The sequence below is a fragment of the Molossus molossus genome, unplaced genomic scaffold (assembly GCF_014108415.1).
Source record: "Molossus molossus isolate mMolMol1 unplaced genomic scaffold, mMolMol1.p scaffold_m16_p_4, whole genome shotgun sequence".
Taxonomy (NCBI): Eukaryota; Metazoa; Chordata; class Mammalia; order Chiroptera; family Molossidae; genus Molossus; species Molossus molossus.
Window position 1 is genome coordinate 96,587,056 of NW_023425377.1, and position 27,046 is coordinate 96,614,101.

Sequence of the window (27,046 nt, forward strand, 5' to 3'; positions counted from 1 at the left end):
TTCCACATCCCAAACTAGAGATCTAATTTGGTCCAGTTTAGATTAGACGGCCTTAGGCAACTCCACCTTAAGTGATATACACTACCAAATGTGTCTGGGTAATATCATTTGGGAGGTATTTTGTTAGACACACCTGCTATGTTGTCTGAAGAAGTGACTAGAACAGCTCCCTAAATTCCCATTTGTATTATATTAAGTCTGTTCTCATGAGTTGAGATTTTCACTGTTTCCCTTGCAAAGTTCTTCCTTATTTCACTTTAAAATTTGAATGTTTTCTTTTTATCATTACTAAAAGATTTGGAAATTTAAGACTAAAATTAGATTGAGTAATTTATCATACTACTTCAAAATATCTTGGTATGAAAAGTGTGCTATATATAATTACCTTTGTTTTTGCAGGCTGTTAATCTCCTCTCTAACAACTCATTTATCAGTCACTTCAAGAAGCTACAATGTATGTTTCTTTTTACTTCCAGGGTAATGGGGAAAAACAAAATTAATGACCTAAAAGAAAATACTTTTGCACCTCTCCAGAACCTAGATGAATTGTAAGTTTGATTAAACATATATTGATAAAAATTTTCTTTCTACTGTTTTAGTTCATACTTGTTACACATATATGCTTTTGTACATTAAGAAATATTTACTATCTCTTTTCCAATTTCTATACACCTCGAGCCACAAAGGAATTCTAATAGCATATAAAAATGTGTGTTAAAGAAAAATATAATATAGATATTTGAGGAAAGTAAGGTAAAGGAAACATAGATGCAGAGAAAAGAATAAAGTTAGGGTAAATGTAATAAATAAAATACATCCTACACCACTCTGTTCCACTGCTAGAAGGACAGCAAATTTATCTTTAAGTTTCCTAAAGAGTTGGGATTCAGAGACCATTAAAATAAAAACACTTCGCCTGGCTTGTGTGGCTCAGTGGCTGAGCGTCAACTTATGCACCAAGAGGTTGCCGATTCAATTCCCAATCAGAGTACATGCCCAGGTTGTGGGCCCGATCCCCAGTGGGGGAGCTGCAGGAGGCAGCCAATTGCTGTTCTCTCTCATCAATGTTTCTATCTCTCTCTCTCTCTCACTTTCTCCTCTAAAATCAATAAAGGAAAAAAAAATTTTTTTAAGTTGAAGAACATAACGAGAGTGCCTTTCTGGACACCTTACCTGCGAACCAAGACCGATGCAGGAAACATTCCTCAGGAAACAGTCCAGCATTCTGCTCTAACACATCAATAAACAAGCCATCGAGATCCCAACATTTCTCCATAACTATTAGCCTGAAACATTTTTTGGTAGACAATACCAATCATTCACAAAACGTGCAAGAAAATCTCAATACATAGATATTAGAGCCAAGCATCTGTTGTAACAACTCCTGGTGTCTGGGGATTGAACCACATCTTCCAAAAATAAGAAACGATTTTATTCCCAGTAGTAAGAAGATGTATGTGTGGTGATATAGAAGCATTATCGAGCTATTAATATGCAAGTTAGTCAAGGAATTCTTTCTTTTCCTTGTTTTATGTTACATGCCGCCACTATCTGAATATGAGAAGGCAATTTCTTTCCATCCTAATCTTCAGGGTGGCAGTAAGGGGAAGGTGTATGTGAGTATCAGTAACCAGCAATGAACATGGAAGACACACAGTTTAGCCCACAGCAGTGCCAGTTCAGGTTCAGAGGTAAAGGAAAGCAACAATTGCTGTAGAGAGGGCAACCAAGACCAGTAATTAGTCTGTCTAATCCCATTTTCTTTCCCTTTTTTTGTTTCTTTATTGATTTGAGCGAGAGAGGAAGTGAGAGGGAGAGAGAGAGAGAAACATCAACGACAAAGAACATTGATTGGCCACCTCCTGCATGCCCCCAACTGGGGATCTTTCTTGACCTGGAATCGAACTGGCAACCTCTTGGTGCATGGGTCAACGCTCAACCACTCAGCCACCAGTCTTACCTGCCTAATCCCATTTTAAAAACTGGCCTGAAAAGTCAGTTTTACAAGGATGAAGATGGCAATGGTTTTAAATGAATGGGTCTTGATTTAAAATAAGAAGATGAACCTAAATTAAACTTCTTTTTTTATATTCTAAATAAATAAGAAGATGACTCTCCTTTTCAGAGAGTGTTGGACTACACTCGGTGTCCCTCCAGTCTTGATCACACCAATAGAGTTAATGAGGGCAAATAAATTAGTAACAGTCAGGATTCACTTGTCACAGTAGACTTTACGTAGTTCTGATGGCAGAAAATATTTGCCATGTGCTTGATTTAACTTGTGCAAGCTAACTACTCTAGGTCAGCAATTTTCAGCCTTTTTCATCTCATGGTACACAAACTAATTACTAAAATTCTGCCACACACCAAAAACTACATTGTACTTTTTTGCCCATCTAACAAAAAAATGAGTATAATTCTGATTTATTTGCACCAGACAGCTATTATTGTGTTGGCTCTTGTCATTTTTTTTTATCTGACAATCTAAGGGAAAAGAGGTCAGTACCCCTGACTAAATAGTCAGGTATCACACAGTTTAAAAATTCTTACAATGCACCAGTGTGCCATGGCACACCAGTTGAATATCGCTATTTTAGGTGACAGTGTGTTTCCTGAGCCTATTTAGAAATGGTTCCCAAGTCCCATTAAGTTAAGACCAACTTTCCTAAGCTGAAACCGAAAAAAAAAAAAAAAAAGTCCTTTTACATGTCTCTTAGGATCAAGTCCAACAGTATTACATTACATGATATGTGATGTAAGAGCTCTATGTCAGAAATTACTCTAATAGCCAGCACTCCCTCGTGAAACTGTTAAATATGATATGTGGAGTTTTAGTATGCTAGTGGGCTACACTAAGTCTGTTTCTCGCATTGCATCACTAATAGGATCTGTATTTTACTTGGCTTCCCATACAAGGAACTGATAATGTGCGACTACCTTTACTTAAATACAAAGCAGACAGATTCAGTCGATTAATAATCTTCTCATTGGGGATAGAAAGAAGAGCTAGTGTAACTTTGTCATACACCTGAACCTAATATAATATCGTATGCCAAGTATACATTAACAAAAATGTTTTTTTAAAAAGAGCTAGTTGGAAATTAAGCTAGATACTTGATAACCCAGATGAAAAAGTATAATTATATTCAAAGAGCTCACATCTTTCAGAAGAGGAGCACATTAGTTCAGCAATAGTTTTAAAATAATGTTATATATGCTGTCTGTGTTATATGTTCTGTATGTGCTATGAAAGAAGTGTGCACAGGGGGTATATGGGAGAACAGAGGAGAGATCGCCTAACCGCTCTGATCATGAAGGAGTGACTTTCGAGCAGAATTTGATGACTAGGAGCTCAGCAGGACAAGAAGGACAGCTTATTACAGGCAGAAGGAAGCACACAGGCAAAAACATGGAGGTTAGGACACCGAGGTGCATGCAGGCCACAGTGCAAGTCATTTCAACTAAGTACAAAGCTTTACAAAACTAAGCTGGGATGATGAACCATGGCGAGGTATTTAGAATTTAAAGAATTTTTATGTCACACTAAGCAGTTTTAATTTTATCTTTTAGGCAACCATAGTTAGTGAAGGATTTTAAGAAAGGAGATTTTTTTTTAGAAAGATTCCTTTAGTTGTCAAATCTTAGACAATTCACCCAAATATATGTAAATAACAGAAATAGTCTCAAGGTTCAGTTTACAGCAAAGATACTTATAATATTCACTAGATTATAACCGCTGTTTATTTTTAGTTTAAAAAACTTAATCTAAAACTATCCTGCCCTTCAAAATTCAATAATCTAATTTTTGACTCATAAGAACTCGATTTACATAACAAAGAATATCAATTCTCCTAGTCTCCCTGTGGCTACTAACAGTGTATGGAGTTGCATAGGGAAAGTGAATAGGCTTTCTCTTAGTATCTCTTGATCACATTGGAGAACTAATTGAAGCCGATTGAAACATTGTCTTGTTTAAAAGAATCTGAGGACTTTCTCTTGAGAGCTACCACTGTCAAAAATCTTTCACCTAAGCTACAAAGTCACACCATGTTAGGCAATCCAACCTCTACACTTACGTGAGGTAGCACACAAAATATCCTGCCCAAGGAGTATACATGATCCAGTGTGTGTATGTGTATCAGCTGTGAAAGAAACTTGCTCCTGCAAATTCACTTCAATTTCAAAATCATGATAAACCCAAGCAAAAAAAAAACAACAAAAAACATTAAATCTCCAAATTATATTACTACTCTAACATGGAAGAAAGGAAGAAAGGAGGGGAGGAAGGGAGGAAAAAGAGGGTGGGGACACAACACATATATTAATTGAATTAGAAACTTGTACCTATTAAAACCAGATTTAATAGCATCAGTATTTATCTCTGAGGGGGTGATGAAATAGGATAAAATATTTTTATCTTTTCCCATTTCACTCCCTTTTTTTAAAACTTTTAGACTTCTGGTAATTAATATAACTCATTAAAAGTATCATTAAAAGTGGTGTAATGGTTTTCTAATCAATTTTAGAACGATAAATAAAGTATTGAGAAAATAATATGACTTTTGCAATTATTTCCCTAGGGATTTAGGAAGTAATAAGATTGAAAATCTTTCATCACATGTATTTAAGGATCTGAAGGAGCTCTCAAAATTGTAAGACTGACATTAATTTTGTCACTTTATTTCTTTATTTGTTTTTATTTCTCTCAAGCTTTAAATTGTGATAAAATATGCACAAAATAAGGTTTACCATTTTAACTATTTTAAAGTGTATCGTTCAGTGGCATTAACTACTTTTACATTATTGTGGAAACAGCACCACCATCTATCTCTAGAACTTTTTTATCTTCCCAAACTGAAACCCCATACCTGTTAAACAGTGATTTCCCATCACCCCTACGTACCAACATCCACCATTCTGTGTTCTGTCTCTATTCATTTGCCTACCCTAGGTGCCCCATATAGATGGAATAATACAATATTTGTCCTTTTGTGACTGCCTTATTTCACTTAGCATAATGTCTTCAAGGTCCATTCACGTTGTCATGTGTGTTAGAATTTCTGAATATTATTATTCTAAATAATATTAATTCATTAATTGTATTTATTTAATTTTATAATTAAGGAATTAATATTATTTTTCACAATAATAATCCACTGTGTGTGTATCATCCACTGATGGACCTTTGGGTTGTTTCCCCCTTTTAGCTATTGTGAGTAATGCTGCTATGAACATGGGTGTACAAATATCAAGACGTCACTTTGAATTTTTTTGTTTTGTTTTGGTATATAACCTCAGAAATAGAGTTGTTGGATCATATGGTAATTCTATTTTTAATTTTTCAAGGAAACACCATACTGTTTTCCATAGCGGCTATACCATTTTACATTCTCATTAGCAGTGTACCATGGTTCCAGTTTCTCAACTTCAACAACACTTTATCTTCTATTTTGTTGATAATAACAATCTAATGAATATGAAATGGTACCTCACTGTGTTTTTGATTTGCATTTCTCTAATGATTAATGATGTTGAGTATATTTTAATTTGCTTATTCATTTATATATCTTTTTTGGAGAAGGTTTATTCAAGTCTTTTACCCATTTTTAATTGTGTATGTGTGTCTGTGTGTGCACGCACATGCACTTGAGTTGTGGGAGTTCTTTACATATTTTAGATATTAAATTATTTTCAGATATAACTTGTAAACACTTTCTCCCATTCTGTGGTTGCCTTTTCATTCTGTTGATAGCATCCTTTGATGCACAAACGTTTTTAATTCAGATGTACCCTAATTTTTCTAACTTTTCTTTGGTTGCCTATGCTTTTGGTGTCATATGCAAGAAAGCACTGCCTAATCCAATGTCATGAATCTTTTCCCCTATATTTTCTTCTAATAGTTTATAATTTTAGCTTTCATATTTAAATCTTTAATCTATTTTGAGTTAATTTTGTAAACAGTGCAAGCCAGTAATTTTCAACTTTTTTCATCTCATGGCACAATAAACTAATTACAGAAATTCTGTGACACACCAAAAATATAGTTTTTGCCAATATGACAAAAAATAGGTATAATTTTGATTCATTCACACCGGATTGCTATTATTGTGTTGGCTGTTTAAATTTTTTTGTTTGATAATCTGAGGAAAAAGAGGTCAGTGCCCCTAACTAGTCAAGTATTGCGTGTTTTAAAAATTCTTGTGGCATACCAGTTGATAATTATCAGACTAAACTAAGGGTCTATGCTCTTTTTTTTTTTTTTTTTGCATGTGGATAGCTATCTAGTTTTCCCAGCACCTTTGCTAAAAAAGACTACCGTTTCCCCTTAAACCGTCTTGGCACTCTTGTTGAAAATCATTTGACCCTATATGAAAGAGTTTATTTCTGGGCTCTCTAGTCTCTTCCATTGGGCTACACAAGGGTGGCAAAAGTAGGTTTACAGTTGTGAGTATGTGGAAAAAGTTTATTCTTGTATTATTATTTATTAATTATTGTATTTATTTGCGTTATAACTTTATTTATTTTTTTTATTTTTTTGTGGTATGTGCCCCTAGCGGGAACCGAACCTGGGACTCTCTGGTCCGCAGGCTGAAGCTAAACCGCTGAGCCAAACTGGCCAGGGCTTGTGTTATAACTTTAAACCTACCTTTGCCCACCCCTGTATCTCTGTCTTTATGCCAGTACTGCATGGTTTCGTTACTGTCCCTTTGTAGTACGTTTTGAAATCAGGAAGTATGAGACCTCCAATTTTTTTGTTCTTTTTCAAGGTTATTTTGGTTATTCAGGCTCCCTTGAAATTCCATGTGAATTTTAGTATACTTTTTTTTAAATTTCTGCAATATATATTGATATTTTGATGGAAATTGCACTAAATCTGTAGATTACTTTGGGTAGTAATGACATCTTTTTTTGGGGGGGTGGGGGGTTCTCACCTGAGGACATTTTTGCATTCATCTTTTAGATAGAGCAAGAGGGAGAGAGGGAGGAAGAGAGAGAGAGAGAAACATTGATGTGAGAGAGATGTATTGACTGGCTGCCACCCACATGACCCCAACTGGGGCCGGGGACAAACTGCAACTGAGGTATGTGCCCTCAGCGGGAACCGAACCCAGGTCTCTCTGGACCTCAGGTGGATGCTCTAACCACTGACCCAAACTGGCCAGGGCAATGACATCTTAACAATATTAAGTCTTCTAATTCATAAGCATAGATTTTATTAATGTCCTCTTTAATTTCTTTTAGCAACATTTGTTTTTCAAATTGTAAGTCTTTCACTTATATTGAGTTTTTCCTAAATATTTTATCCTTTTGATGGTGTTATAAATGAAATTTTTTTCTTAATTTTATTTTTTGGATTATTTATTGGCAGTATATAGAAATGCATTTGATTTTTGTTTATTGGTTTAGTATTTGGGAACTTTGTTGAATTTTTTTCTTAGTTATAACAGTTTGTGTGTGTGAGATCTTTCTGATCATGTGAGATTCTACATGATCTTTCATAAGATCATGTCATCTGTAAACAGAGATCATTTTACTTCTTCCTTTCTAATTTAAATCCCTTTTCTTTCTTTTTTTTTTTTTTTTTATCCTCACCCGAGGATATTTTTCCATTTTTTGTACAGATAGAGTGGGAGGGAGAGAGAGGAAGGGAGAGAGAGAGAGAGAAACATTGACGCGAAGGGACACATCGAGTGGCTGCCACCCACACGACCAACCAGGGCTGGGGACAAACCGCAACCGAAGTATGTGCCCTTAGCGGGAACCGAACCCGGGTCTCTCCGGACCCCAGGCCAACGCTCTAACCGCTGAGCCAAACCGGCCAGGGCCCTTTTATTTCTTTTTATTGCCTAGTCGCTCTGGCTAGGCCTTCCAGTACTATGTTGAATAGATGTGGGGAGAGCAGACATCCTTGTCTTGTTATTGATTTTAGAGAAAAAGCATCCAGCCTTTCACCACTGAGTGCGATGTTGGCTGTGAACTTTCATATGTGGCCTTTGTTATGTTCAGATAGTTTCCTTCTATTCCTAAATTGTTGAGTCCACTTTTGTTTCTTTCATACAACTCATTTTTCATTGTCATCCTTCCTCTCTTTCCTTCTTTCTGTAATCACAGCCCCCTCCCCCACCCCGAGCATCCCCCTCTCCCACCTAACTAATGGTCTAATCTAGAATACATCTCTTAAAAAGAGAACTTGCCCCAGGAAGCTCCCTTTAATCAATGATTCTTGTTTCAAAGTGTTATTTTACAAAGATTTTGAAATTTTCTATAATTCTGCTATACTATCATTCTGATCTACCGCTTTTTTCCAACTACAGCCTTTTACTTTTAATTTTATGCCTCACAAATTGCTAGTACAACATACCACTCTTTGACATATAATTTATGTCAAAAATGTAAAAAATATTCAATGTGATTTTATTCATTCAAAATTAGGCCAAATAAGATGATTTTTCTATTATTTAAATCACACCTGATCCTAGGCAAAATATGAAGTAGGTGTGGTTTCTCCCTGGGTTCCCTACCATGTCTGTGGTGGGAGCTATTTCTTGACAACTCCACCTCCACGCTCATGTCGTAGTGTGTGCTCTCTCTCTCTCTCTCTCTCTCTCTAAATATATACCACTTACACAATCATACAGTAATTACTAAGAGCCAGAAACTGCTATAAGTGTTTTATCCCCGTTAAACATTTAAATGATTAATGTATCCTATGAAACATGTGCTATTACTGTACTTTTTTTGTTAGTATTTATAAGTAACCCAAAGTCAGCAGATACACTTTCTCTCTATTCAAGCATTTTCTAGAACTGACTTATAGCTGCCTTTCTTTAAAAACAGGAATCTTTCCTATAACCCAATCCAGAAAATTCAAGCAGACCAATTTGATTCTCTTGTCAATCTCAAGTCTCTGTAAGTATATGCTTATGGGGGATGTTTTATGATGAAATTGTTATTTGTATACTAATAACAAATAAAAATCTATGAAATAAGATTTATAAAATCTTTCAAATCAGGAGCTTTATTACCAGGATATTAGTTAAGCTCCACAAAAACATATACGATGAGTGCTCACTGGACTATCACTAATAACTATTAGTTTTATATTATGTATTTGTAAACTGAAAATTAAATAATGATGAATCACTTCATATTTTTCTATAATCACCAGAAGCTTATATTGGATTGATTGCTTCGGTCCTCTGAAGGCATCTATATATATATTCATTCCTCCATTAGTACTGGATTTCTGGGAACTTATATACTCATCTTTATCCCAAGATAAAATATTCTAGATTATATAAATCATTACTTGCACCATAACAAATTATTCTGATAGAATCTAAGAATTGCCTTACAAGATAAGCTTTTGTTCACTTCATTTAAGTGTTCCCTCAGTAATATGGCATTTTATTAGAAAAAAATTATTAGAAAAAATTAAAACTCCTCTGCTATTTTAATATTGTCTTAATAATGCTTGTTCATTTATTCTGCAAATATTTATTGAGTAGTTACTATGCACAAAACATTGTGCCATGATCTATGAGCATCTAAAAAATTCAAATAAGGGAGATATATAGAGATATATGTGTATGTCACAGGATTGAAAAGGAGTTGGGGAAGTGCCTAGGGCAGGCTGAATATGAATGTTTGGTTCAGAGTATGTGTTAACTAACAGCATTTTATTAAATTATTCTTCACAAACACTCGTTTTATTATACCCTGTATAACGTGTTATTTTGATAATTAATTTGATATTTTAGCAGCCTAGAAGGAATTGAAATTTCAAATATCCAACAAAGGATGTTCAAACCACTTATGAATCTCTCTCACATGTAAGCAGATGTTTTTCTTGTTCGTCGCCTTGATTTTAATCGTTTATGTTTCCACATATATTGTGCTAATACATCCATACCCAATGAGTCCGATCTGTTAACATTTTCCAGTGACTAATTTGCCTAAACAATAATTAACTCTTAAATGTCAATAATGAGCAGGGTGATATTTAGTTTTCCATGGTGTAACAGAACCACAGGAGATTTTTAATGTCAGAAAACATGAGTATGGCAGGAACCCACTGGGTCCTGTAAGTTCTCCTCAACTTTGATACTATTCATAAATGAGCTAATAATTTGTGCACATAGTATAAGTGCTACCAGATGAAGAAATGGGAATTTATATAAGCAACATAAAGTAGTGCTAAAGAAATCATTGCTATAAATGGAGGAAGCTAACATTGCCCGCAGTGTCAGGGCATGACTGAAGTAAGTGTGTGTGGATACAATCGTAAACGTTGAACAATCTTTTATTCAAACAGTGTGTCTCATTGTACCATTGATTACATGCTTTGGAAACATGTTCTTTAGTTGAATTCAATCTTATAATGGGTATTAAAATGATCTCCATGCCAGGAGAATTAATTCTCAATAATTTAGAACGTGTCACGTCAGCCACCACCACTCTGGAGTCTTGCTTACATTTTGGTTTTTTTGGTTTTTGTTTTTTTATCCTCACCTGAGGATATTTTTCCATTTTTTTGTACAGATAGAGTGGGAGGGAGAGAGAGAGAGAAACATCAACGTGAAGGGACACATCGAGTGGCTGCCACCCGCACGACCAACCAGGGCTGGGGACAAACTGCAACCGAAGTACGTGCCCTTAGCGGGAACTGAACCCGGGTCTCTCCGGACCGCAGGCCGACGCTCTAACCACTAAGCCAAACTGGCCAGGGCTCTTGCTTACATTTTGAAATCCTACATAGTACAGTCTGTTCTTGTTTCCCATAGTTCCTCATAGGTAATGCTTATAACAGTTTCCTTGGTTCCACACAACATAAAACACTTCGACTAAATTAAGCAAATCAGACTTTATTAGAAGAAAATAGTGTGGCTCACAAAACCCAAGAAGCAACTCAAGGAACAAAGATGAATTGGGCAGAAACCATGGCAAATCTAGGAATGCAGACAACAAGAGTTAAACAAGACAATTTACTGTAACTTCAAGCTTTTATCTTGTGTTACTACTAACTCTTTGTACTGTAAAGATCATTTATATATTTTTTTGCCAGAGTACCTAGCTTTAGAGGCAAAAAGATCTCATTATATCCCAATCTCTGCATTTAATAGAAAGTTTCCTAGCAAATAATGTGCTTCCATTGAAGAGTCTTCTCCTCGTGTTGGTACTAATACCTGCCTCATGGAGTTAATTTGAGAATTTGTTCCTGAAACCTAGAAGATGCTCAATAAATAGTGTTGGTGTTGGTGGTGACACAATAATAATTTTTGACTATCCAGGCAATGTATTTATCAACAAGGGAGGTCTCTCTGTTGCTGAAAGAATTCACTCAACACATATGCACCCTAATGGGGTGTGAGAGATGGGCATGCTAGCAAGTAGTTATAGAAGATGTAACTTCAGTAACAGGGAAGCCATGGACGCAGAGAAGAAAGCACTTAACTCTCCCTTCCCCTGAAGGTTCAAAATCAAGATCAGTTGCAGCAACAGTCGGAGCCATGTAACAATGTTTTTACACATACCAAACACGAAAAACCCAGTAAAACTTTTCTTAATGGATTCTCTTGCTCACATGCTAACAGCTTATCCGTATTCTAAGACATGTCTAACACTTGGATGTTCATTATGCCTATTTGCGGCTCACATCCACATGTTCTTTTACAGTAACATCAAATTAATGAGAAGTAAACTTGGGTTTAACGATTCAGTATTCCTCCTTTTTACATTCCTCTGAGTCTTATATTAAGATATTTTCTTTCTACTGAGAAAATGTAGAGAATGAATATTAATGGATAGTGCGACTGAATTAAATTTAAAATCTCATTTTACCTTCTCTTTGCACATCAGCTATTTTAAGAAATTCCAGTACTGTGGCTATGCACCACATGTTCGCAGCTGTAAACCAAACACAGATGGAATCTCGTCCCTAGAGAATCTCTTGGCAAACATCATTCAGAGAGTGTTCGTCTGGGTTGTGTCCACAGTCACGTGCTTGGGAAACATCTTTGTCATTTGTATGCGACCTTATATCAGGTCTGAGAACAAGCTGCATGCCATGTCAATCATCTCTCTCTGCTGTGAGTATTTCCGGATTGAAGAGGAATTATAGTTTCAAAATATGAAAAGGACTTGCTATTTGAAAATAAATAAACAGGGGTAGAATTATGAGATTTAAAATTTTTCTCCTTTTTGCTTAGATATTCACATTCACTACAATGAAAATAAAATTAGTTTAGTGATGAGAAAGTTTTATTTTTTTTTCCAGTCCCCCATCCCTCTTCCCTCTGACAGCTGTTAGTCTGTTCCATGTATCGATACCTCTGGTTCTATTTTGTTCACCAGTTTATTTTGTTCATTAGATCGTGTGGTATTTGTCTTTCTCTGACAGGCCTATTTCACTTAGCATAATAATCTCCAGGTCCATTCATGCTGTCACAAAAGGGAAGATGTCCTTCTTTTTATGGCTGTGTAGTATTCCATTGTGTAATGTACCACAGCTTTTTTTATCCACTCATCACTGATGGGCCCTTGGGCTGTTTCCAGATCTAGGCTATTATAAATAACGTTGCTATGAACATAGGGGTGCATATATTCTTTCAACTTGGTGTTTCCAGATTTTTAGGATATATTCCCAGAAGTGGGATCACTGTGTCAAAAGACAGTTCCATTTTTAATTTTTTTAGAAAACTCCATGTTGTTTTTCACAGTGGCTGCATTCTCACCAACAGTGCACAAGTGTTCCCTTTTCTCCACATCCTCACCAGCACTTGTTGTTTATTGATTTATTGATGGTAGCCATTCTGGCAGGTGTGAGGTGACATCTCATTATAGTATTAATTTGCATCTCTCTGATGATTAGTGATGTTGAGCATATTTTCATGTCTGTTGGCCATCTGTATGTCCGCTTTGGAGAAGTGACTATTCAGGACCTTTGCTCATTTTTTAATTGGATTGTTTGTCTTCCTGGTGTTGAGTTGTGTAAGTTCTTTATTTTAGAGATTAACCTCTTATTTGATGTACCATTGGTGAATATGAAAATAAGTTTTAAAACAAGAAAAACTCAGTTACCTCATATAGATTAATGAAGTTCTCATCCATTACTTTTGTCTCATAAGCAAGCTCTTATTCATTAGTTTTCTTTTCTGGAAGCATAAAATATTATTAAAGCCTGTAAAATCTTTTACTATGAATAAAACCTTTCATGGTCACATTTTTATATACAGAGTTGTATTTACTTTTTTGTTTGAATGTCCAGTTCATAAATATTGACATAACAGATAGTTGTTTTTCTGGTCTCTGAGCTCCTAGAGTCCTTTGCACTCATGATTTGAAATATCTAAAGAGAATTTTTTTAGTTCATACAACATTTCTTAAAATTTTTGAGATGTGATTGCAAGGTATTATGTTAAATAAGGGCTACAAAGAAAAATAAGCAAAAAACTAGTTGTCAAGGTGTTTATAGTGTAAGTAAAATGCCCTATAATTTATCTATATACCATCAAGCAAGCATCAATCTATGATATTTTGCTTTTTTTTTTTGCTTTGCTTTTTTTTTTATCCTCACCCGAGGACATTTTCTCCATTTTTTGTTCAGGTAGAGTGGGAGGGAGAGAGGAAGAGAGAGAAAGAGAGAAACATCGATGTGAAAGGGACACATCGAGTGGCTGCCACCCGCACAGCCAACCAGGGCCGGGGACAAACTGCAACCGAGGTACATGCCCTTAGCGGGAATCGAACCCGGGTCTCTCTGGACCGCAGGCCGATGCTCTAACCGCTGAGCCAAACCGGCCAGGGCGATATTTTGCTTTTTTATGTGTGCTATCCCATGTCTTAACCCTACCCTCCTTCAAAGTCTGATGCCTAATTGTGTGTTGTTGTTTTTATTCATTGCAAGCTACCTAAGAAACAGGACTCAGAAGTTATTTACTACTTTGTTGTTAGTATTCTTAGTTACAAAATTTTCAATTTCCCTGGTGAAGGCTAGAATGGAATTTTCGTATTTAAGGATTAGGGTCAGCCTTATGATTTATACAGTGATGTGATTTTAGGAACTTGGTGTAGACTGCGTGTGCAAGCAAAAAAAATCTCATCTATTTTAAGATGCATAATGTTTGCTTAAAAAGCAAATATACCAAGTATGGCATCACATTGACAGCCGATTTGGGGAATGGGAGAGCCTAAAATGAGACAGACAAAGATGTAAAAATGGGAACTGAGAATCGGAGAGAACAGGCTTGCTTAGGTTAGCTCTGAGTAAATAATTTAAGCCCCCTAAAACTGTACTGACTGCAAAGCATGTCATAATTATTCGTCTTCTGAATTATGGACCTCAAAATTCAGAGTCGTTACTCTATCACAGCAACTTCTGAATTATTCTCTCTGGAATTCTGGATGATGTCTTTAGCTTGTTAAGCTGAATTTCAGTGGAAGAGGTGAACCAAAGAACAACATCCCCATCTTGGTCCCTAATGTAACTGCATTTCATTCATTTGTTTCACACTTCTAGATGATGGGACTAGAACCAAAAACAAAACAGACAAGATTCCTGCTCTCACAGACTTGCATGTAGCTGTAAAGGGTGCTAGAAGCATGATTATCAAGGAGAGTTGATAAAAGGATCTTACCCATAAATGAATTCTTAGAATGAAAATTAGCTCCCCCCAAGATAGAAGAAACTTGGCTGTTTTTTGCTAAAATATTATATTTTATATATAACATATTACATATACTAAAATATTAATGTTTATTGATAATTTCATTATACCGATTTATTTTTCTAAATTTGTGAAATTTATTGATCCCTGTAGGTGCTGATTGCCTAATGGGAATATATTTATTTGTGATTGGAGCCTTTGACCTAAAGTTTCGTGGAGAATACAATAAACATGCACAGCTGTGGATAGAGAGTTTTCATTGTCAGCTTGCGGGATCTTTGGCCATTCTGTCTACGGAAGTATCAGTATTACTTTTAACATTTCTGACATTGGAAAAATATATCTGTATCGTGTATCCTTTTAGATTTTTAAGACCTAGAAAATGCAGAACAATTACAATGCTGATTCTCATTTGGATTTTTGGGATTATAGTGGCATTCGTTCCATTGAGCAATAAGGAATTTTTCAAAAATTACTATGGCAACAATGGAGTGTGTTTCCCTCTTCATTCAGAAGATATAGAAAGTACTGGAGCCCAGATTTATTCAGTTACAATTTTTCTTGGTAAGAAATTCCGTATTCCGAGCCCTTCCATGTAAATGTTACAATAAATCACATGAACTTCATTATACCTTCTAATGTTTACAGATTTCTTATTTAGATCTTCTAACCAGTTTTTCTCATTGACATAGGTAGTGGATTCTATCACAATCCCCTAAAGGGTTGTTTTTGTTTTTTTTTAATTTTTCTTTTCAATATAAATTCCAACATGATACACCTTAATAAAAGACAAGATACTAAACACTTGCATGTCATGCATTCACCCTAATAATACTAAGCAAAATATATTTTAACTCTTTGCCTTTATAATATAAACAAATTCAAAGTAACAAGACAAGTCTTTGGCTTGAGTAGACATACAAATGTTTTCTCTTGGAATTTTTTTCAAAATATAACAAAATTTAATTATTAAAAAATGATACTAGAAAGATGAATAGGCCCAAGATATTCGTTGAATCACTATAACTTTATTTTAATATGCCATTTCAAAATTAAACATTCCATTATTCCTCATTGAAGTATTCTTCAACAATACTTCAAATTTTTAAAAGTTCATGAGCAATTCTTCTGAAAAACAAAAATCATGTCATGGTCTTTGTATCTTAATAATAACAGCTAAGGGTGTGTTTTGTTTGTTTTGAAAGAATGTCTATGTATTAATAATGACCTTTGTGTTCTAACTAGGTGTTAACTTGGTGGCATTCATCATCATCGTTTTCTCCTATGGAAGCATGTTTTACAGCGTTCATCAGAGTGCCGTGACTGCAACTGAAATACAGAATCACATTAAAAAAGAGATGATCCTTGCCAAACGGTTTTTCTTTATTGTATTTACTGATGCATTATGCTGGATACCCATTTTTGTACTGAAATTTCTTTCATTGCTTCAGGTAGAAATACCAGGTACTACTTTTTTCCTCTTTCTGTAAAGAAATAATATATCTGTTTCTGCAGTGTATCTCTAAGAAAGAAAATTAAGATCCTTAACACTAACTCGTTTCAAGAATTGCAAGTCAGTTATATGTACTTCAGTTTCTCTACATCAGTAAAATGTTTACTGGGAGGAAGCTGTTCAATTCTTTCCATAAATGCCTAATACCACAATTACTATTAGAGAAAGGAACAATGACTCAGATAAATTACACTCGACGTGTTGAAATTTTGGTAATCCCATGCTTAAGATGACCAGAAAGGAACATAGGTCAAAACGATGATCAAATAATTATTTATTTTGGAAAGGTAAGAATTGTTCTTCCCAGAACACATAGCAATTCAAAGAACATTACCCTGGAGTACGAGAGGTGATGGAAGGAAATACTCTTAATATTTAAAAATAATGTGCACCACGCTCATTAAGATGACTCTTATCAGCCCTGGCCAGTTTGGCTCAGCAGTTAAGAGTATCAGCCAGAGGACTAGAGAGTCCCGGGTTTGGTTGCCACTAAGGGCACGTACCTCAGTTGTAGTTTGTCCCCTGCCCCGGTTGGGGTCGTGTGGGTGGCAACCAGTGGATGTGTCCCTCTCACATTGATGTTTCTCTCTCTTCCTCCCTCTCTCCCTCCTGCTCTATCTGAAGATGAATGCAAAAATGTCCTCGGGTGAGGATTAAAAAAAAAAAAAATGACTTATCAAAAACACAGAAAATTTCAAGTATTGGTGAGGATGTGGAGATAGTGGCACTGTTGTGCTTTGCTGGTAGGAATGTAAAATGGCTCAGTATGGTGGTTTTTCAAAAAAAATTAAACATAAAATTACCATATTACTGACCCAGCAATTCTACTAATGGGTATATATCCAAGAGTTGAAAGCAGTAACTCAGACATTCATACACCCGTGTTCATAGCAGCAGTATTCACAATAGCCAATAGGTGGAAACAACCCAGGGTCCATCAATGGATGAATGGGTGAACAAAATGTGTTATATACGCAAAATGGAGTATTATTCAGACTTATAGAGGAAGAAAATTCTGATGCATGCTACAACATGGATGGACCTTGAAAACATTATTCCAAGTGAAATAAGCCAGTCACAAAAGGACAAATATTATATTTGTAACTGTAGTCAAACTTACAGAAACAGAAAGGTTGTAAATGGTGTTAAGGGGAAGTGGAGTTATTTATGGGAGTTTCATTTTGGCAAGATGAAAAAGTTTTGGACATGCATGGTGGTGATGGTTGCACGATAATGTGAAATATACTTAATACACTTAAAATAATTAAAATTGTAAATTTTAGATTATGTGTATTTTACCATAATTTCAGAAATGTGCAAAATCTTGTTAACTGTATGTATAGCACAGTATGTATTCACATTTTAAAAAATCTATAAACATACATTTTTTATTTGATTATATCCCATGGTTTGTGGTGATAATAGCTTACATTTTATAAACAACAGTCTTGGCTGATTTGGCTCAGCGGTTAGAGCATCGGCCTGCGGTTCAGAGAGACTCGGGTTCGGTTCCCGCTAGGGGAGCGTACCTCGGTTGCAGTTTGTCCCCGGCCCTGGTTGGCTGTGCAGGTGGCAGCCACTCGATGTGTCCCTTTCACGTCGATGTTTCTCTCTCTCTCTCTCTTCCTCTCTCTCTCTCCCACTCTGTCTGAACAAAAAATGGAAAAATGTCCTCCGGTGAGGGGGAAAAAAAAAAAAACAACAAAGCAGAAAGATAGCATTAATTAAATTTTAATAAAAATTTGAGTATTTGGTGGTTGCATAGATACTACAGTGATTTTCTAAAATAAGGTTAATCAAAACTGTTTTTACTGAAATAGCTAGTGAAAAGTCCAAAAAATGCATATCTATCAACAAATAGTTGAAAAGAAATGTCTTAAAGATAAGTACATATTCTGAGCAATACTATATGTACTATCTAATATTTTAAATATTTCAAAAGGTATGATTTAATACTAAACAATAGTTTTTCCTAAAATGGAATCATATTATAATAATATGTAATCACTCGATGGAAAATATTTCTACCTTATAGAATAATTCTCTGATGTTTTTGAGAAAAGCTGTTTAGCAATGAATCCTGTTTTCTTTTGCAGCACCACCATTCCCCTCAAACAATGGCACCCAGGAAAGACATCCTGGAAATACATATAGACTTAACATTTAATTACGTGTCGTCAAATGGAAACAATAAAGACTCTAAGAGGGGGCTGGGAAAGAAACAAGGAAAAGGGGTCTCTATAACTTGCAAACATCCATAAATATTAAAACTATTTCATTTTTCTTTTCCAGGCACCATAACCTCTTGGGTAGTGATTTTTATTCTGCCTATCAATAGTGCTTTGAACCCAATTCTCTATACTCTGACTACAAGACCATTCAAAGAAATGATCCATCAGTTTTGGAATAACTACAAACAAAGAAGATCTACTGGCAGCAAAAGAAATAGGAAAACTTCCCCATCATTCGTCTGGGTAGAAATGTGGCCGCTGCAGGAGATGCCACCTAACTTAACGAAGCCAGGTCTTTTCACAGACCCCAATGAATTGTCACTAACGTCTCAATCAACTAGACTCAATTCCTGTTCATAACTGACTGAAGCCCACTAGGGTGCTTCACAAGTGATTTATTAGTATAAAATGCATTTCACAAAATTAATGATTTACATTAATGGCTAAAATAAATTAGGGAAATAAGTTATATTGATAATGTGTATATACTAGCACATTTTTTGCATAGGAAATTTAAGAGAACTCTACTTAAGAGTCACTGATTCTTTTTGCATTTCTTAAGTATCCACTATATGCACAACACTGCAGTCAGTTCCTAAAAGTAGACAGTATAGAACCTTTTCGATGTTCAATGTTAAACTGTCTACAGCAGAACATATAAAGTACATCTGCAGCTCCTAGGTTAAGGTAGGGTTTTGTCTGTTATGCATATCAGCAAACATAAGAATCATGGACACTTTCAAATAAGGGTTTAAGGTTTTGTAACACACTAGCATCAGAGAAGATGTCTGATTGTTTGCAAAATACAGAGACTCTGTTTTAAGAATTCATCTTAACTCTCTTCAAGTCTTCATACACTTGAGAGCCAATATATTTATTGCTATGAAAAAAATGTTCTGATATCAACTCAAAACAGAACTTCTCTGTCATTTCCTGCCTAGTTGTGTTTTTGCTTTGAGAACCATCATGTGGGATTGGAAAAGGAGTGTGAAATTATTGCTAAGGAGTGAAAAGCTGGGATAAGGACAGACATTTAGATCAATGGAATAGAATTTGAGACTCCAGAAATAAAAACCTCACATTTATAGTCAAATGATTTCCAACAAAAATGCCAAGACAATCAAATGAAGAAAGACGTCTTTTCAACACATTATGCTGGGAGAATTCACATGCAATAGAATGAAGTTGGACCCCTTCTTTACACCATATACAAAAATTAACTCAACATGAATCAACAAACTAAATATAAGATATAAAGCTCTAGAAGAAAACATATGGGTAAATCTTCAGCACCTTTGATTTGGCAACTGATTCTTAGATATGACAACAAAAGCATAAGCAACAGAAGGAAAACAAATTGGATTTCATCTAAATTAAAAACTTTTGTGTATCAAAGGACATCAAAAAAGTGAAAAGACAACCTACAGAATTAAAGAAAACATTTAGAAATCATATATCTGAGGGGAGTTAATATCCAAAATATTTAAAGAACTCCTACAACTCAACAAAAAAGACAAGCAGCCCAATTAAAAAATGGGTAAAGGACTTGAACAGACATTTCTCCGAAGAAGATATACTAATGGCCAATAAACACATGAAAAGATGCTCAGTATCACTAATCATTAGGAAAGTGCAAATCAAAACTGTAATGAGCTAACATGTGACACCTACTAAGAGGGCTATAATTTTAAAAATAACACGTTGGCAAGAATAAGAAGATTGAAACTCCTTCCAATTTGCTGGTTTGAATGTAAAATGCTGCAGCCACTATAGAAAACAAATTAGTGGTTCCTCAAACGCTTATCATACAGTTACCATACAATCCAGCAATTTCAGTTCTGGGTATGAACCCAAGAGTTGAAAGCCGGATTGAAGTCTGGCCGGTGTTGCTCAATGGTTGAGTGTTGACCCATGCACCAAGAGGTCACTGGTTCGACTTGCAGTCAAGACACATGCCCAGGTTGTGGGCCAAATCCCCAGTGGGAGGCATGCAGGAGGCAGCCAGTCGATGTTCTCTCTCATCAGTGTTTTTCTCACTCTCCTTTCTCTCTAAAATCAATAAAGGGAAAAAATTGTTTTATAAAAACAAAGAAAGAAAGCAGGACTCAAACAGATACACATATACAAATGCTCATTGTGACACTTTTCACAGTAGCCAAAAGACGGAAGCAACCCAAGTGCCTATCAACTGATGAACAGATAAACAAAATGTAGTATATACATGCAGTGGAATATTATTCAGCCATAAAAAATGAATGTGCTGCCCTGGCCAGTTTGGCTGAGCAGTTAGAGCGTCAGCCTGTGGTCCAGAGAGACCCAGGTTCAGTTCCTGCTAAGGGCTCATACCTCAGTTGCAATTTGTCCCCGGCCCTGGTTGGGTCATGTGGGTTGTAACCACTCGATGTGTCCCTTTCACGTCGATGTTTCTCTCTCTCTTACTCCCACTCTATCTGAACAAAAAATGGAAAAATGTCCTCGGGTGAGGATAAATATATATATATATATACATATGAATGTGACATAAGCCAGACAAAAAAGGACAAATACTGTATGATTGATTCCACTTGCATGAATATCTAGAATAAGCAAATTCATAGATACAGAAAGATTAGAGTTTACTGGGGGTGGGAAGGTTGGAAGGGTGATGCCTAAGAAGCGGAGAGTATCTTTTAGGGCAAAAGAAAAAGTTATAAAATTGATTATGGTGATGTATAAACAACTCTGTGAATACACTAAAAGCCACTGAAGTATACAGTTTAGATTGATGAATTTTATGGTACATGAGTTATAGCTCAATAAAGCAGTAAAAGGAAAAAGAAAGAAGAGCTAGAATGCACACATTCAGAAACTTAACTTCAGGAAGGAAAAGTCTGTATGTACATGTTTTGCTCTGACGAAGCAGTTGTCATCAAGAGATAGATTTACCTTCTGTTTGCACAGCCATCCAGATCATAAGATACTTTTTTTGCTAGTTAATTCTTCTGATGTCTAAGCAATAGGAATTTTATGCTTTCAGAATCTGAAACCTTTAAGAAGGAATACAATGTTTTCAAATACTTTTCAATATACCAAAAATGTTTGAAACATGAAAATACTGGAATCAAAACATATTTATTGAGTATATAATTGTATAGATTTCTTTTGAAAATAAATTACCTGAAATTTAATTCTACTAAAAATATGGAGTGCTTTGAGTCCTTTCTGTTCTTACTTGGAATGGTTCCAATAAGTTTTCAGCATGAGAAATGTGGTATACTTCCAATAAAAAGCAGAATAGAAAGCTGTAATTCTTATAATATTCAATTCTCTACTTAGACTATAATTTTTTAAAATCTTTTTAAAAAGTAAAAATACATTTAAATTATTTTAGAAGATTGTTAGAATTATTAAAGTATTATTGCCCTGGCCAGTTTTTCTGTGGGTAGAGCATTGGCCCACGGATCAAAGGGTCATGGGTTTGATTCCCTGTCAAGGGCATGTACCTGGATTGCAGGTTCAATTTCTGGCCCCAGTCAAGGTTGTACAGGAAGCAACTAATCAACGTCTCTCTCTTACATCGCTGTTTCCCCCCTTCCCCTCCCTTTTTCCCTTGCACTCTCTCTAAAAATCAATGGAAAAATATCCTCAGGTGAGGATTAACAAAATAAATAAATAAAGTTTTACTATTTTTTTATTTTCTTAACTCCTCCTGATCATTTTATTTATTCTTTAAGTTGATTTTTAGAGAGAGAGGAAGAAAGAGAAACATTGTTTTGTTATTCCACTTATTTATGTATTCATTGGTTGGTTCTTGTATGTGCCCTGACCAGGGATTAAACCCGCAACCTCGGTATATAGGGATGACATTCTAACTAGCTAAGCGATTCAGCCAGGACTAGAGTATTACTACTATTATTAAATAATGGAATGGAAAATTATTTTTCTTAAAAAGAGTATCTAGAAAAGAATAAAAAAGCAGTAATCCTGAAGACAGAATAAAATGTATTCCCACAATAAGATTGTGACCAATGTTTAAGGGTCTTAGAAATGCTGTGAATTTACAAAATACACATCTGAAACTGCTTTTAACATCTAAAATATTTTCATATATTTTCCTGGAAGTCATTTGGTTTCCTGTCTATTTAATTCTCTCACTCTTCCATCCTTCCAATTCTCCAAATAGTTACCTCTACATATACATAGATCTGAAGAAAATATAGCTAAATGCTAACATTTATTAAATCTATATAATGGAGATGCATTGGTGCCTGTTAAATCATTCACCTTTCCTGTTATGTTTGAAATATTTCAAAAAAAACATTTACAACAATGAAACCAAAGAGATAGAAATAAAATTTGCTTTTAACAAGTTTATTTTTGTACATTTTAAAATTTCAATTTTCATGACACATAAGAAAAATATTTTCTAATATCAAAATACGCATATTTGTGTGTCTTTAACTTAAAAAAATCAAGACCTATGACCAGCCAGTGTGACTCAGTGAACTGAGCATGGCACCAATTCCATTCTGGGTCAGGGCACATGCCAGGGTTGTGGGCTTGATCCCCAGTAGGGGGCATGCAGAAGGCAGCTGATCATGTTTCTCTCTCTCTCTCCCTTTCTCTGTAAAAAAAAAAAAAAAAAAAAAAATCAATAAAAAATAAAACTATGACCTAATATGCTAAACAAAACTATTCTTTTCCATCCATTTGTCCCCTTTCATAACCCCATTGTGGAGCGTTAGAATACAGTTCTATATACATCTCCATATCTACAAGGAATTAAGATGTTATATCAAAAATGTCCAAAGTTATATAGTACAGAACTAGTTGGCTTAATCATTGACATATGACACAAACCACCAAAGAGAGGGGGGGAGAGCCCTGCCGGTGTGGCTCAGTGGTTGAGCATTGACCCATGCAACAAGTTCGATTTCCAGTCAGGGCACATGCCCAGGTTGTGGGCCCAATCCCCAGTGGAGGGCATGCAGGAGATGGCCAGTCGATGTTCTCTCTCTCACTGATATTTCTATCTCTCTCCCTCTCCCTTCCTCTCTTAAAAAAAAAAAAAAATAAAGAAAAAAAAGAGGGAGAGACAAGCAACATAAGATAAAAGACAAGTAAAACAGAACATTATCAATAAAGTCATAATATGAAAATAATCATATTAAAAAACAGTTACTTCTTTAAAATTATTATATTTAGCATTTAGAATTACTGTTTAAAGCTCCAAAAGTAATAGTACAGAGCCATAATTGTGATAAGGCACTTTAGATAACAATCAAAGGCCTAACAACATGGAATGCAAAAAATATTTGTAGAAGCAGTTAATCTTAGAAATAAATAGGGGGAAAATTCTTTCTATATATGCTTTCATTTTCTGAAGTACAAGCCTTTTTTAAAAAGCATCATAGAAGGGCAAAAAATACATTTTAAAAAGCTGTTATCAGTTAAAGTTCAAATCCCCATTAAAAAAAATTTTTTTTTTTCCTTCAAGTCAATGAGGTTGACTCTTTTACGTGACACTGTTCTAGGTGCTGGAGATATGGAAGTAAATAAGATATAGTGGTTGGTTATAGAGAACTTAGACTAATAGAGCTAGATCTAATATTACTAACCTTAAAGTTACCTTCCTTGGACCATAAAAATGAAGCTCAACTTCAAATGCTGCCATTCTTGGCATCTTCTTGTAAATTGAATAATGTTCTACCTAGGTTGCTCCTGGTAACACTGTGGTATTATCTACTGATGAAATCAACTTTCATAAACTTTATGAAAGTTTAGACAAAGTACTTAAGGTAAACAAATACTAGCCAGCATCAAAAATAACAGTATTCTGCTTTCACAAAAGTGAAGAAAACCAAGAAAAATTTCATTTTTAGTATATAGAACTACTGGAGATTATCCTATACATATAGTACATGTGAAAATATCATAAAAGAGGAAGCATAAGTTTTTCTACAGTCAAATCAGTTGTCAGGCTTCAAAGAATCGTAGCCTTCTTTCAAGAGGTCCCGCCATGTTTTAAGGAAACGTGCGTTTTCCGTACATTTCAAGGCAAGCTCTTCCACTTGAGCTGATACTGCAGATGTGGCTTCAAGAAGTTTGGTTAATGAAAATGCTGCCTGAAATTAAAGAAAAAAAATAACAATAGAAGGTTATTCTTTACACTCATGTCATTTATAAATGGTCTAAAAATAGCTTAAAACCTTAAAATCCAATGCCTAAATTATTTTCTTTAAAAGTAAAAAACTTCAAATTAAAACACCAGCTCTTTCAGGGAACCTAAAAAATTCTTTAATATGAATTAAGCTTTGAGGAAATATGTCTGCTAGAAAGATACCCAATATGTTTGAGACATAGCAAGCCGGTAGTCTCATTTAGCTCAACAAGGTGACTTGGATCCCTTGACATTAAGTACCAGAAGAAGCTGAAGGACTTCATCACAATTCTTACTGATATTTGGGTAACAGGGGCATTGTTCCCTCTTTTTTACCTGTGAACACTTTAGACTATGAAAATGTATACACCAAAGAAAAGATACTGTGAGCTGACAAAATCAACATAATCAAAATACATGCAAAAAATATCCAACTCTTGGTGTAAATCTCATTTCCTAAATGTTTTCTTCACTTACGATATAAATCAAAACTGTTCCTAGATAACACATCTGCACTTGACTGTACGTGTTCACTTGAAACCCATCTTGTTCAACAAAAATAGACGCTGTATCAGACTTGTTCATTTTTGGAAGGAAAAAAAAAAAACCAACAACAACAAATACTTGAGCCATGATATAATCGAGTTCACTCCCCAGTTTCCAATCTGCACAGGAGGGTCTATTTCATAACGTTCTCTCAGGAAGATTACACTCTAAATGCTTCATTCACTTGATCCACTCAAGAGTCTTTAAATACTGAAACTGTGACCCCTCTCCGATGGTGTCTGTGTGTTAGGGTTGCGGGGGTGGGGGGTGCAGTGTGTGTGCGTACGCGCGCGCGCATTAGTTTCTGGAAATTCGAGACTCAACTGAAACCAACCAGACCACATATTCTAGCAATCATAGGGAGGGATCTTTGACTATAACCGTTAACGAAACCCATCTGGGCTACAGGGGCGGGGGCTCACTCCTCCAAACCGGGACCAGCGCAAAGCAAGCCCGGGATAGACAAAAGCATTGTCAGTCGGCTCTGGGCAGGTGGCCAAATAGAACAGCGGGCTCGTCAGTCCCGCGGAGAGAGAAATCACAGCCTGATCCCAAGCGCCCAGAGCCAGCCAGGGGAGAGGGTGCGAGGGCAGACAGCCCGCACACGTCCTGGCAGCAGAGCTGCGCGGTTTCGGGTTACAGGGATGATAGAAACCAGAAGGCGAGGCTAAAAGAAAAGACTGAGGGATAGGGAAGGTGGAGGTATACCCCTACCTCCTCGACACTGTATCTCAAGGCGGAACCATCAGGAGGCAGGAGGACCGGACGCGCCGGGCTGGGTGTGCGGGTTCCCAGGCCCTCCCTCCCCGCCCCGCCGCGGGCCGTCCTCCAACGGGCGCCGAATGGGGGCGCGGCCCGGGACCTGCCCGACGACACTCACGTCTCCGATCTGCAGCTCCACTTCCTCCAGCCGGTCCACCGTTCGGCCGCTGCTCCTGCTTGGAACTGGCCAGTCCAAACTCACTGGGCCGCCGCGGGGAGATGGTGAAGAGGCGTCAGAAGACGAGGGAGAGAAGGAAGGCGGCGGGGGCTGCGAAGAAACCCGCATCTCCTCGGGGTCTGCCATGAAGTGCTGGGGCTGCCGAATCCGAGCCGAGCGGAACCGACACCAACTACCTTTCAACTGCTCGCGCCCTAACCCCAGGAGCCCCGCCTCCTCTCTCCGAAGTCCCGCCCAGTCTCCTTGTGGGTGTCTGCCCGCGAAGACGGTACATTTTTCCGACCGCCAATCAGATTCCAGTCGATCCACTCCGGGCAACTCACCGCCCCAGCACAAAGCTCCACACAGGCTTAGAAGGTTCTTCAGCAGAAGACTACAACTCCCAGCATGCCTTACGCGTGGCTGCGGGCGCGTTGCACTATGGAACTCGTGAGACCGCAGCCCAGGCTCAACCCACAACCTGAGGTCTCAGGCCGCGCTGGGATTTGGAGTCCCTTTCCTTCTCCTTCTCGGGTACAAGACCCGGAAACCGCTGCTGGCCTGTGCGTCACGCGTGGCGCCGGCGCAGAACGAGAGAGAGGCGGGAACGCCGTGAAGCCAAAGCGGTCGACTGAGCCGAGAGGCAAACTTCAGCTTTGTGCCTCGGGGCAGGTCATGGCACCCCACGAGGCCTAGAGGTCCAGCACCCGCGGCGAGCCACTGGCAGTCCTCCTTCCGCTGTGTCCGACGAGTGTCCTGATTACAGTGAACATGTTGGTGCCGCTGGCCAAGCTGTCCTGCCCCGGTGAGAGGGAATGTCGGGAGGCGAACAAGTGGGAAAGGTCGAGTGGTTAGGGAAAAACTGACAGGGTCACACCTGGAGTCTGTAGGCACCTCGCTCCTCCCATTTCCCCTTCGTTGGCTTTCTCCAGCTAAACTAGGACAAAGGTCGCGCTGTCTGCGCCTTGTGGTGGGCCCTGGGATCCTCCCACTCCGAAGAATTGACAACTAGGCTAAAGGTCATGAGCGGAG

General features: G+C 36.8%; 3 protein-coding genes across 8 annotated transcripts in view; 2 read left to right on the top strand and 1 right to left on the bottom strand.

Moving 5' to 3' along the window:
* Window positions 1-18,864, top strand: part of RXFP1 (relaxin family peptide receptor 1) — a 117,755-nt gene extending 98,891 nt beyond the window's left edge. For 2 of the 6 annotated variants that reach the window (XM_036240284.1, XM_036240285.1), the window contains 8 exons: window positions 477-548; window positions 4,581-4,652; window positions 8,839-8,910; window positions 9,762-9,833; window positions 11,860-12,089; window positions 14,820-15,230; window positions 15,912-16,130; window positions 18,472-18,864. In XM_036240284.1, the coding sequence (XP_036096177.1) occupies window positions 477-548; window positions 4,581-4,652; window positions 8,839-8,910; window positions 9,762-9,833; window positions 11,860-12,089; window positions 14,820-15,230; window positions 15,912-16,130; window positions 18,472-18,770 (1,447 nt within the window). In that variant the 3' untranslated portion in view covers window positions 18,771-18,864. The remainder of the gene's footprint in view (window positions 1-476; window positions 549-4,580; window positions 4,653-8,838; window positions 8,911-9,761; window positions 9,834-11,859; window positions 12,090-14,819; window positions 15,231-15,911; window positions 16,131-18,471) is intronic. The other 4 variants (XM_036240289.1, XM_036240290.1, XM_036240287.1 and 1 more) reach the window with 3 other exon arrangements.
* A 4,830-nt stretch (window positions 18,865-23,694) lies between these two features.
* On the bottom strand, window positions 23,695-26,385 carry CUNH4orf46 (chromosome unknown C4orf46 homolog). Its single transcript, XM_036241315.1, has 2 exons — window positions 25,976-26,385; window positions 23,695-24,514 (listed from the first exon to the last, which is right to left on the bottom strand). The coding sequence occupies exons 1-2, from the start codon at window positions 26,159-26,161 to the stop codon at window positions 24,359-24,361; spliced, it is 342 nt and encodes a 113-aa protein (XP_036097208.1). The 5' UTR covers window positions 26,162-26,385; the 3' UTR covers window positions 23,695-24,358.
* A 127-nt stretch (window positions 26,386-26,512) lies between these two features.
* ETFDH (electron transfer flavoprotein dehydrogenase) overlaps window positions 26,513-27,046 on the top strand; it is a 31,517-nt gene continuing 30,983 nt past the window's right edge. Inside the window, exon 1 of the mRNA XM_036241087.1 lies at window positions 26,513-26,819. Within this exon, the coding sequence (XP_036096980.1) occupies window positions 26,786-26,819 (34 nt within the window). The 5' untranslated portion in view covers window positions 26,513-26,785. The remainder of the gene's footprint in view (window positions 26,820-27,046) is intronic.